This window comes from Giraffa tippelskirchi, chromosome 13 (assembly GCF_054371585.1).
Source record: "Giraffa tippelskirchi isolate mGirTip1 chromosome 13, T2T-mGirTip1v1.2.pri, whole genome shotgun sequence".
Lineage (NCBI taxonomy): Eukaryota > Metazoa > Chordata > Mammalia > Artiodactyla > Giraffidae > Giraffa > Giraffa tippelskirchi.
Window position 1 is genome coordinate 103,285,798 of NC_137287.1, and position 11,993 is coordinate 103,297,790.

An 11,993-nucleotide genomic window follows, 5' to 3' on the forward strand; every position below is an offset into this window, starting at 1 on the left:
ATTGGGGTATAAAAAGGGAGAGAAGCAATAAAATATTGACGTTAGTTTATTTTGTGGTGTTTTTCAAAAATATCAAAGATTTGATGAGTTCTATTTTTTATTGAATATACAACTCAAACTATGTTTTTTGTTGATCTTCTGTCATGTTAATCCACCTTTGGAGTACTAATACATACCAGTGTTAGGTGGATAAATAACACCTAGCCTTTTTTGATTTCTGATACATGAACTTCTAAGAAAGGTATTAATTTCATCACATAACCTAGTTGAGATTGTTCTGGGATATCTAACAGAGTTGCTTACTCCCTTCAGGGTGTTCCTGAAAAGAAAGAGCTTCCAATCACTGTTCCAAAGTCACCAGCCTTCGCTCTGAAGAACAGAATCAGAATACCCACCAAAGAAGATGAGGTGATTCCCTAGGATGGGATCTCTACTCCTTCTGCATAATCAATCTAAGCATTGCGTGCATGCTAAGTCACTTCAGTTGTGTCCGACTCTGCAATCCTATGGACTGTAGCCCACTAGGCTCCTCTGTTTATGGGTTTCTCCAGGCAAGAATACTGGAGAGAGTTGCCATGCCCTTCTCCAAATCTAAGTGTTACTCTTTCTTAAACAGAGAGGAATTCAAAGGCAGTCATTCTTGCCTGCAATGGGTACGAATAATTGATCATCTATTTTTGCTTTTCCAAGAACAAAGTAGTAAGTGTATGAGGCTCTTTGCCAACAAAGGTCCGTCTAGTCAAAGCTATGGTTTTTCCAGTAGTCATATACGGATGTGAGAGTTGGACCATAAAGAAAGCTGAGTGCTGAAGAATTGATGCTTTAGAATTTTGGTGCTGGAGAAGACTCTTAAAAGTCCCTTAGATAGCAAGGAGTTCAAGCCAGTCAGTCCTAGAGGAAATCAACCCTGAATATTCATTGGAAGGACTGATGCTCAAGTGGAAACTAATACTTCAGCCATCTGATACAAAGAGCTGATACATTGGACAAGACCCTGATGCTGGGGGAGATTGAGGGCAGGAGGAGAAGGGAGCAACAGAGGATGATATGGTTGGATGGCATCACCAACTCAGTGGACATGAATCTAAGCAAACTCTGGGGCACAGTTAAAGACAGGGAAGCCTGGTGTGCTGCAGTTCTTGGGGTCTCAAAGAGTTGGACATGGCTTAGCAACTGAATGACAATGATGAGTCATTTTGGCTTTCAGTGGTAACTGGTTGTAACGAGTTATGTTTGTTTCCATTGGATTGAAAATCAGTCTTTTTTTAAGACCTATACTCTATTTTGCCTGAGCTATTGTCATCATTCAGTGAAGGTTTTTTAAAATTCACACTAAATAGTTACATCTGCCCTGTCCTATCTCCATTGACCCAAGTGTTAAAGTGACTATGTGGTGATGGTTCATGAAGTTGGAATATATAAACTGTCATTGATCAGGCTAGTTTCTTGTTACATCTCCCTTTTTATCTATAAATATCCAGAGTTAGGGTAATTTTATAGCATATCTCAAGCATAAACCTTTTTATAGATTCATTTGAAACTAGAATACACAGTACTCTTATGTTACCAGCTTGAACCCAGTCAACTTACTTGGTCCTATTCTGGGTTTGGCAACTGGAAATACTCCCAGTCACATGTTTTAGTGGAGTCTGGAGGCTAGGTCAAAGAAGAGGCCAAGGTATACGCTTGGTTAGTACTTTGCTTCTGTTCTTCATTTTACTTACACTGTTTGAGCTCATTTAGTTTTTCCAACCTTCCTGTGAAAAATTTTAGATCCTTCAAAATTAATTGTGTTCGTTTATCAAATGCTTTCATGACGATCTCACACCTGTGAGTTAGTAAATGGTTGGTAGGTTGGTTAGTTGGTAGGTATCCCTCTTTGATAGAAAAGGAAGCTAAGACACCTGAGAAGTTGAGTGACTTGCCTTAATGACTTCTTTCATATATTGTCTTCTGACTTCACATTCACAGGAGGCAAGAGAGTGAGAAGTCTTGTCTCTAAACTGCAATGTTTTCCCTTAGGAAGAGGAGGAGCCAGTAGTGATAAGAGCTCAACCTGTGCCATATTTTGGAATGCCTTTTAAGCCCCAGATCCCAGTGGGGAGAACTGTGGAAGTATGCCCTTTTTCTTTTGATTCCCGAGACAAAGAACGTCAATTACAGAAAGAGAAGAAAATAAAAGAACTCCAGAAAGGAGAGGTAGGTGTTTCCATTTCTATAAGTAGCACAATATTAATACTAGTCTTTAATCACTCAAAGGTAATCTTTTATCTTGCACTTTTTAAAAAATGTATTTATTTGGCCGCATCAGGTCTTAGTTACGGCATGCGGGATCTTCATCGCAGCACATGGACTCTCTAGTTGTGGTTCATGGGCTCCAGAGCACATGGGTTCTCTAGTTGCACCATGACATGTTAGTTCCCCGTGTTTCCTGCATTGGAAGGCAGTTGTTAACCACTGGACCACCGGGGAAGTTCCTTATGTTGTACTTTTAACTATATAATCATTAACTTCCTTTGATCCCCCTAAGAACCTTATGAAATATAAATAGGGCAAGTAATTTAAATAACCATTCTGGCACAAGGAAGTTAAGTGACTTGCCCATGATCATGCTGCTAGTTATTGGCAAAATTGGGAGGAAAACCTTGATTTCCTTTTGAGCCTATTAGTCTTCTGTACCGTACTGGTTTGAAAACTCGCCTTTCATATTTTTCAGATTCATCCAAATATTCTGGAGCAGCTGTGGCTTTCTGACTAGAAAGGCCTTATCTTAAATCTTACATTTTCTCTTCTATTAGGTGCCCAAGTTCAAGGCACATCCTTTGCCTCACTTTGACACCATTAACCTGCCAGAAAAGAAGGTGAAGAATACCACCCAGGTTGAGCCATTCTGCTTGGAGACTGACAGAAGAGGTGCCCTGAAGGCACAGACTTGGAAGCACCAGGTGGGGATGGGGAGAGCAGCTAAAATGTGAATTGCTTGACTATTGGTTTGTTACAGTAGGTAGATCCGCTACACCAGGCTTCATCTGGAAACTAACATACTGGATTGTTTTAGGGACTCTCACTGTAGTCAGGGGTCAGAAAACTTTTTCTATAAAATACCATATATTAAGTGTTATAGATTGTGTTGTTTACATATGGTCTCTGTCACATGTGTGTTTCAACCCTTTAAAAATATAAAGACCATCTTTAGCCTAAGGGCTGTACAAAAAGACATTGCAAGCTGAATTTGGTCTGCAAGCTTAAGTTTGTAAGTGGTTATCTGGAGAATATGAGAGCTGATAGACTTTTTTTGTGATAGGAGATTCTTAAAGATCTCATCTATTTCATCTATTGGACTTGTTCATTAAATATTCACTTTTTTCTGTTGGTGCTTTGATAAGAACCTGTGGTAAGAATAGATTCTCAATAGAGTATGTTTTCTCAACATAGTGTGCTATTTGCTCTTTATAGATGATAGGTGCTTTAAAACAGTTAATCAGTTGTTGGCTGGTTTAGTTGGGATCTAATCCTGCCTTGTCTGGAAAAAAAAAATCTCCTGAATCCCTAAGTTTGTCAGTATTGATATTATCTCTTATTTTGGTGTCTGTCCAAAAGGGGCTCTGGCTTGATCTTTGTAGAAAGTCACCCCTGTTGAAGCCCAAGAGATACGATTGATTAAGTTACTAAATCTAGGCCCATTGTTGGCACTGTTCTCTAGGAGAACTTAGGGCTGTTGCTTTGAAAGCAATCATGACATAGAATGTGGGGGGTATTTTCCATAATAAAAATATTTTTAAAGTTTTTTAGACATATATAATAGAAAGAATAAATAATGAACTTCCATGAACCTGTCACCCTGTTTTCTAGTGCTCAAAACATGAAAAATCTTATTTCATCTAACTTTCTACCTACTCATCTCTATACTGGATATTTCTGCCTACACAAGATTATTTTGAAGCAAATCCTAGGTGCCATCTCATTTTATCCAAAAATACTTCAGTGTGTAACTTTAAAATGTAAGGATTAAAAGAATTTCATAACTCCAATGCTATTATCACACTTAAAAAGATTAACAGTAATTTCTTAATAGTGACAAGTAGCATTCATATATACCCTATCTCTCATTTTTAAAACAGTTGAATTGTTCAAATCAGGATTCGGAAAAGGTCTGTATTTTATATTTGTTTGATATATCTCTAAATCCCTTTTCATCTATAGGCTGCTCTGTGTGCATTTTTATGTTGAGTAAATGGGATTGTTTGTCCTATCTAGGTTTTACAGTCTGGATATTGCTCATTGTGTTCCCATGGTATTGATCAATAATCACCTGCTGTCTTTATAAATGAAACAGTTCAGAAAAATTCAAACTTGAGTCATTGAGGTGGTAATTATGGAAAGTTGGTGGTTGCTTGTCTGACAGATTTTCTTTCTTACAGCTGGACGAAGAACTAAAACAGCAGAAAGAAGCAGCTTGCTTCAAGGCTCGTCCAAACACTGTCATCTCCCAGGAGCCCTTTGTTCCTAAGCGAGAGAAAAAATCCGTTATCGGTAGTATTTTATGTGTTCTTGAGGGATTGGGTAAGAATTTTGAGACTTCCTAGGACTGAGTTGTGTCAGTACAATGCTGTGTCAACCAGAAGCATTTGCCTGTAGAGATCTAGCATTTCTCCCCTATATGTTTGTTGAATGTAGCAGAACAGTGCCTGGGTGGAGGCAGCTGGCATTTCAACAGTTTTATTTCCCAACCCAGAGAGTAGCAAGTAAGGAGGGAAGAGCCAGGACTGCTTTCTGGACTTTACCCTAAAGCTAGTCTTAGATAGAAAACATTTGATTCCTTTAAGAACCGAGCTGCGTTTCTAGAAAAGTGGGATTCTTCTCCTAAATCTGTCTCACAGTCACTATGTAATTTTGAACAAGCCACTATCTGTATGGGTCTTGCTTTTCTCCTAATTAGATGATTTATAGGTGTCCTTACAACCCTGAAAATTTGAGGACTCTTTGTTGTGGTGTACTTCACCTTTCTCCCCCTTGGGCTTCCTTTGAGCTCCTCCTTTCTGTTGCCATGCTTCTCTGTACACTTGCTGGGTCTATGGGGCTAGGGTTCTGCAAGTCATGCTTGTGCACCAATATTCTCTCTGTTTCTGTACTCAGAGGGCCTTTCTGGTTCTCTAGTTCAGGAACCTTTTCAGCTGGCGACAGAGAAGAGAGCCAAGGAGCGGCAGGAGCTGGAGAAAAGAATGGCTGAGGTGGAGGCCCTGAAAGCCCAGCAGCTAGAGGAAGCCAGGCAGCAGGAGGAAGAGCAGCAGAAGGAGGAGTTGGCCAGACTACGGAAAGAGCTGGTAACCCATGATTGCATCTGTTTTGTTTATCTGTACCTTGCCTTGTTCCAGAAGGGATCTAAGGTGGCCTCCAAGGACGCCATCAAAGATGAGTGAAACCAAGAAGTCACACAAACCAAGGGTGGTGACAAAGTTGACACGTGAATGAGGCTAAAGATGTGTATATTGTGATCCATGGATCTCCTAAGTTTATACTATAATTTTGGCCCTTTGTGGGAACCAACCTGTCACTTGCAAAACTTATCATGGTTGAGAGATATAAACAAACTAGTTATTTTAAAAAATGCATTTGTCTTTGATCCTAGATTCAGTCAGAATTTCTTCCTAAAGAGAACATCACATGCTATGCCAGTGTACAATAACACATTTGTAGGACTTTTTAAAAAAATTGTTTTTGGTTGTGCTGGGTCTTCTTTGCTGTGCGCAGGCTTCTCATTATGGTGGCTTCTCTTGTTGCAGAGCGTGGGCTCTGGGCCCATGGGCTTCAGTAGTTGCAGCACTTGGGCTCAGTAGTTGTGTGCCACGGCATGTGGAATCTTCCCAGATCAGGGATCGAACCCGTGTCCCCTGCATTGGCAGGGGGACTTCTATCCACTGTAACACCAAGGAAGTCCCAGGACTCTTTATTTAACTTATTTTTATCATTGCCTTAAGGCTTAAGGAATAATAAGGAAACCAGTGTGTTTTACAATTAGAATATATAGGTAAGGAAGGGCATGGGAGCTGTGTGACAACTGTATTTTCATTTTCCTTGAAATACTTGACTCAGATTCCTTGGAGTTATAGTGCATATCAGTTCAGGTGACCTTCCATGCTATCACTAGATAATGATTTAAATATTAGTTACCCAGAAAGAAAGCTTAATTCACCTTAAGGACCCTTTCCCTAAGATGGTAGCAAGCCACATGAACTGCATTAATCAGGGAAGTTTTAGATGGAACTTCAAATGCTTAGTGTAATAAAAGGATGACTGTGGGAATACAGAAGTTATTGAGATTCTGTCTAAAATAGCTAAGCCAGCAGTTGATATAGCTGTTGGTAGAGGTGACAATGCCAAGGAAGGCTCTAGGGACAAACTATTAAAGGGAATAGCTTCTTGACAAAACCAAGCTACCATTTGCTAATTAGATAAAATATATATATATATATAATCCTCAGTCCAGATATACTCACAAAGCCAGCCTCAAGTGTTTTGACTTTTCTTCACCGCTTGAGTCCTGCCTCTTGTGTTTATCCATATTGTAAGAGCTCTTTGGTAATCTGGTTTAATTCAGGGTTAAGAATGGATGAGACCATGCCTTCTCCCAGCAGTGCTTCCTAGTTTTTTGTTTGCTTGTTTGTTTGCTTTAAGATTCAGTAAGCTTAAGATTGGACTCTGGCAGATTCTTAAGGTGTAACTCCTCTGATGTAATTGAGTACAAGCCCCATTATACCCCAGTACTGAACAGTCAGACTAGAGATAGGTGCACTCTGAGGAATCCAGCAAGACCAGAATAGAAATCTACTTGGGGGACGTCCCTGGTGGTTCAGTGGCTGACTTCTCCCTCCAGTGCAGGGGGTGAGGGTTCAGTCCCTGGTTGGGGAGCTAAGATCCCGCATGCCTCATGGCCAAAAAACCAGAGCATGAAAAACAGAAGCAACATTGTAACAAACTCAATAAAGACTTTAAAAATGGTCCACATTAAAAAAAAAAAAAATCTTTAAAAAAATAATGGATATGAAATCTACTTGGGCTCCAGAGTTCTTAATGCTTTCATGCTAAACTGTGTTGCCTTTTTCCCCCTTCTCTTAATTAGTGACTGGGATGTTGAATACTATACAAAAATGTTCTCAAGAAAAATAAAAACACCCATAAGTGTAGTTCTCTTACATCCTCATCAATGGAAAATGCATTTTTCTCTGCAGGTGCACAAAGCAAATCCAATACGAAGATACCAGGGTGTGGAAGTCAAGTCCAGTGACCAGCCCCTGACTGTGCCTGTCTCACCAAAGTTCTCTACCCGATTCCACTGCTAAACTTGGCTTTGAGCTGCGGACACCATCTGGGAACCTGAGCTGCTTTTTCCATCAAACCAGGAGCCACCTTTGTCATGGGGGCATAGAGAGAATCCATTTCTCCAGGCTTTTTCCTACTCATGCCTGACAGAGCATGCCTGATAAGTGTGGACTCCCGATTTCATTGAGAGTTGTTTTCCTATATTCTTGTGGCTAATAATGAGACTCAACTCATGTATGTCTCAACCAGACTCTTTGGAACCATCAGTATGATGGTTGACCTTCAGTATGGACCTTAATTCTGACTAGAATTTAAGCCTCTGTATCAGCGCAGTGTAATTTCTATTGCCCTTATCCCACCTCTCTTTTTCTATTTTAATCGTAAAATAAACATAGTTAAATACTGAGAGATTTAAGTCATGGATTAAATGGAACCATCAGATTCTTGTCAGATTCTTTCCTCTTCTCTGTGCAAAATGAATTTAGAGTTAAGGAGCCCATTACTATGAGTGGGGAAGCCTCATGAACCCCCTGATGAGAAAGAGACTTGACTGACCAGAATCTCACAGCAGCCATCAGCCGGCTTCAGGCAGGTCTGCTGTTCAGGCAGATTCTTCCCTTGTTGGTGCCTATGATAACAGAATGCTGAGCAGTACATGTGTTAAGTCTTCCAGTGACCTGGACTGGAATAAAAGTTTGTCTTTCCCCTCCCTGCCCCCAGCCCCGATTTTTTGTTATTTGATGTTTCTACATCTGTTGAGCCCCTTTAGAGGTCACATCTTATTGGGGAAGTGGGTACTTTGAGAGGAGAGTCCAGGAGCTTTTAAAAGCAGTCTCTGTCCTTAAAGCAAAGTGCTCTTTTCTGTCCTTTGTCAGAATCCTTCCATTGTTTGTTAACTCCCTCCTAGGAACGACTCTGGAAGCCTGTTATTCCTTCGAAACGGACTGTGCCTTCTTCAAACGTGTTTTTTCTCATCTGGTAAACTCTTCCTTATGAAATCTTTCTCATAAATCTTTCCTTGACCATCTGGTTTCGTCCGGTAAGGATGATAACTTCCTTCTTTGTGCCTCCCACATATTTCTTAATGTATATATCTCTAGTAGAACAGGTAAACCACTGAGTTACTTGGACTTGTTTACAAACTAGTAGAGATGTGGATAACTAAAATTATGTTATTCCTTGAAGATAAAAATTAGGGTAATCATATCTATGGTCCTTGTATTCTGTTGGCACAGAATTTGCTAGGTTCATGTGAAATAGTTTATTTTCTTTTAGACTTGATATCATTTATGAACTCTTACTCTGTACCAGTCTTACTTCTGTGCCACAAGTTAAAGGCCAGTCAGTCCTAGGCAGTATATATCATTTTGGATCTATTTCATATTCCTTTTGTTTATTCATTTGGTGAGCATTATCTACAGTCCATTGCAGATTTAGTGATGGGCAACAAAGCGAGGTGTAATTTGCAGATCCCTGGGTCTCCTGAAGGCTCACAGACTGATACAAAGTGTAGTTCTTTTGCTCGTTTCCTAGGGATATGTGGTGTATAGTCCATAACAGCTTGTGTAGTTCACTTACGAAAGATTGATTTGGTGCTAGTTATATATATGTTGGCATTGTCTAGTCTCTGGGCATATAAGCAATGAACAGAAATAGAAGACCTTGACTTTATGGAGGTTACCTTTTAGAAGGGAGACAGACAATAAACAAGTAACTGTCCTCTTTTGTTAGGTGATAAATGTTTCTCTGACTGACTGCTGTGTGGAAAATAGACTGAGATGGGGATTTGGGGCCATGTGAGATTGGAAACAGGAAGGAGAGGAGGTTCTTGCTGTTGTCCAGGTGAGAACTGGTAGTGGCTTGGGCTAGGGTGGTAGCAGTGGAGGTGTGATGAGAAATGGTTGGATTCTGAATGGATTTTGAAGCTGTAACTGACAAGACTTGCTTACTGATTGGACATGGAGAGGGAGAGAGGGTAGAGAAGGGCATTCAGGTATCAGCCCCAAACAGAGATAGAGTTCTCCAGGCTTGTGCTGTGAAAAATCCAGTTCTACCCCAGTCCTTGTATCTCTTGTGGGTTCTCAGGGGGTGAGGAGGGCTTTCATTTGTTTCTTGTCACCTCTCTGGTTTTTCTACCTCTGTTCATATGTTGATCCCCTCTCTGTGTTTGTCCTTTTCAACTTTTCTCCTTCCCGTGTATCATCAGTTCTCTTAACAGTTTGCTATCATTCATATAGTACCATCTAAAATCATTTTTTCATATATTTTGTCCATTTGTTGTTTCAGTTTCAGATAGAAGAATAAATCTGACCCTCAGGGTGAGAATTTTAGAGTGTTATCAAGAATTGTGGACCTATGGGATCCTTCCAACTCCATTTGCTCCAGCCTGGATTACCCTCTCTGGACATACCTACATCAGGGTGGTAATGTGTGACAGTCTCTTAGAGACAACAAGGAGGGATTATATTACTTCAGAGCAAATAGCTTTTCAAATTAAGATGCCCTTGCTTCCCAGACCGGGTGGCTGTCTATCTCTTCTCAGCAGAGTCTATCTAGTATTGAATCCTTTCTTTTGGACCACCTCACATGACTTTCATTTTCCTAGTAAAGCCTCCCATTTTCCCTGAAAATCAAACTGCTTTTATTTTACAGAGAAATTTGTGTTCTATTTTTTCCTTCAGGACTTGTCCAAGAGGGAGCTTCTCTTTTAATACTCAAGCTACCCTGGAATTTTCCTAAACAAAGAACTGGACCTCTAATAGGAATTTACTGAATTCTACTGGGAAATCTGGTGGCCATACTTGGCTTGGCAATTTTGTAAAACTCCTAGCATATGTGCACATGCAGATTATTGGAATTCCCACACTTTCTGGGAAGGACTCTTGTTTTCAGTGTTGTTTTGACGTGGTCATGGTTCCCCATTGCTAGTAGTTTTATACTAATTAATATAAAATTATTGTTCACTCTGAATTTGATCATTTTGTTCTTGTGTAATTGTTTTATTGCCATTTTGACTACTGTTTTATTCCTTACCAGTTCTTTTCCACAGAATTTTGTCCTTGGAAAGTGGAGCTTAAGTAGTAGACAGGCTGCAGTGGCATTTGCTCCAGCATTTAATGGAGATAAGTCTTGTACACAAATTGTCGTCATACAAGATAGGATGTGACTGTGAGTAACAGGAGACAGAAAAAATGCTGCAGGAATTTAGAAATTCTTGTTTGAGGTGAGATTGCCATTCTTAAAGATGTCTCTTTTTTAAGTAAAAATTATGAAAGTAGTACAGTCATCCCTCAGGATCCACAAGGGATTGGTTCCAAGGACCTGTGGATACCAAAATCCACAGATGCTCAAGTCTCATATGAAGTGGATATAACCTATGTACATCCTCCCATGTACTTGAAATCATCTCTAGATTACTTACAGTACCTAATACAATGTAAATGGTATGTAAAAAGTTGTCCCTGTACAGCAAATTCAAGTTTTATTTTCTGGAACTTCTGGATTTTTTTTTTTTTTTTAAATTTTTGATCTGTGGTTGGTTGAATCTGCAGATATGGAACCTGTAGATACAGAGGGCTGACTGTACTATAAAATAGTACAAACTGTGTAAAACATGAAAGTCTCCCTTTCTGTCCCTCCTCCCATTCTCCGGGAGTTACCCATTATTAACAGTTGTGTATTCTTCCAGAATGTTTTTTATATACACGCAGAGTCACAGAGCATATTTTAATACTAAGATGATAGCACTATGCATTTGCCTTTAATTTATTCTTTGAAGGTTATATGTCACATTATTCAAAATTCAAAAGCTGCAAAGGTGTTTAGTTCCCCACTCCAGGTATTGGTGCTGCCAGATTTGTTCCCTTGCAGAGACGGTTTCAGCATGGATGTATTCCTACCTGCTGTCTCTTATTTTTCCACACCTAGTGTCATAATTTACACTCTGCACCTTGCTCTTTTCATATGTATTTTGCATGGGTGATATGACTCAGGTGCTACCTTGGGCATTGTGCTAGCTTTCTCCCTGGCGAAAGTATGAACCCTCTTAGGAGAATCTAGTGTGATGTGGAGGCAGACCTGATGTGGGGTCTAGTTCTGTGTGAAGTCCTGGCCAAGTGACCTGAGGTCCCAAGGCCTGGAGGTCAGGTCAGCAACACCTGGCCTTTTAGCTCCTCTTGGCTTTGCTGAAACCTTGAGGGCTTATTGGCCTGAGTATCTGGTTAAACCTGTGTATCCTCTCAGGTGAATCTTGATACCCTTCCTTTTCATTTCCCTTCTGAATCTTGTCTGCAGGGGAAGTTCCTCATTGCTGAGAGTAGCAGTTGAAAAAGCTGTCAGCCACGTGGGTGGGCTCCTATTTCTGCACAGGCAGGCTGAGTAACAACTTGGTGGTGTGGATCCAGGTAGAAACTGGCCAGCATTCTGAATCTGCCTTGCAGCCTGCTGGGATGCTCAGTTTAGACAACATATAAAGTTTCCTGGATACAGGACAAACCCAGGCCTATGGAAAGAGCAGGAAGGTTAAAGTGTGTGGTACTTGGAGCAGTGACGAAGGTGTAACCAGGGAGCTGGCATGTTTGCTCCAGTGCCAAGAATTCCAGGACAATTTGTTATTCAACCGAAGCCTGTGTGGTTGCTACAAAAAAGAAGCCTGGGGACATACCTTTTCCTTG

At 40.3% G+C, this 11,993-nt stretch overlaps 1 protein-coding gene across 32 annotated transcripts in view; it reads left to right on the plus strand.

The window, feature by feature from the left end:
• The window catches only part of TPX2 (TPX2 microtubule nucleation factor), a 50,753-nt gene extending 43,027 nt beyond the window's left edge, over window positions 1-7,726 (plus strand). For 19 of the 32 annotated variants that reach the window (XM_081559489.1, XM_081559496.1, XM_081559517.1 and 16 more), the window contains 6 exons: window positions 313-408; window positions 2,023-2,199; window positions 2,799-2,945; window positions 4,422-4,533; window positions 5,137-5,324; window positions 7,230-7,726. In XM_081559489.1, the coding sequence (XP_081415615.1) occupies window positions 313-408; window positions 2,023-2,199; window positions 2,799-2,945; window positions 4,422-4,533; window positions 5,137-5,324; window positions 7,230-7,340 (831 nt within the window). In that variant the 3' untranslated portion in view covers window positions 7,341-7,726. Of the gene's footprint in view, window positions 1-312; window positions 409-2,022; window positions 2,200-2,798; window positions 2,946-4,421; window positions 4,537-5,136; window positions 5,325-7,229 lie in introns of all 32 variants that reach the window. The other 13 variants (XM_081559503.1, XM_081559502.1, XM_081559508.1 and 10 more) reach the window with 2 other exon arrangements.
• Window positions 7,727-11,993: the final 4,267 nt, after the last annotated feature.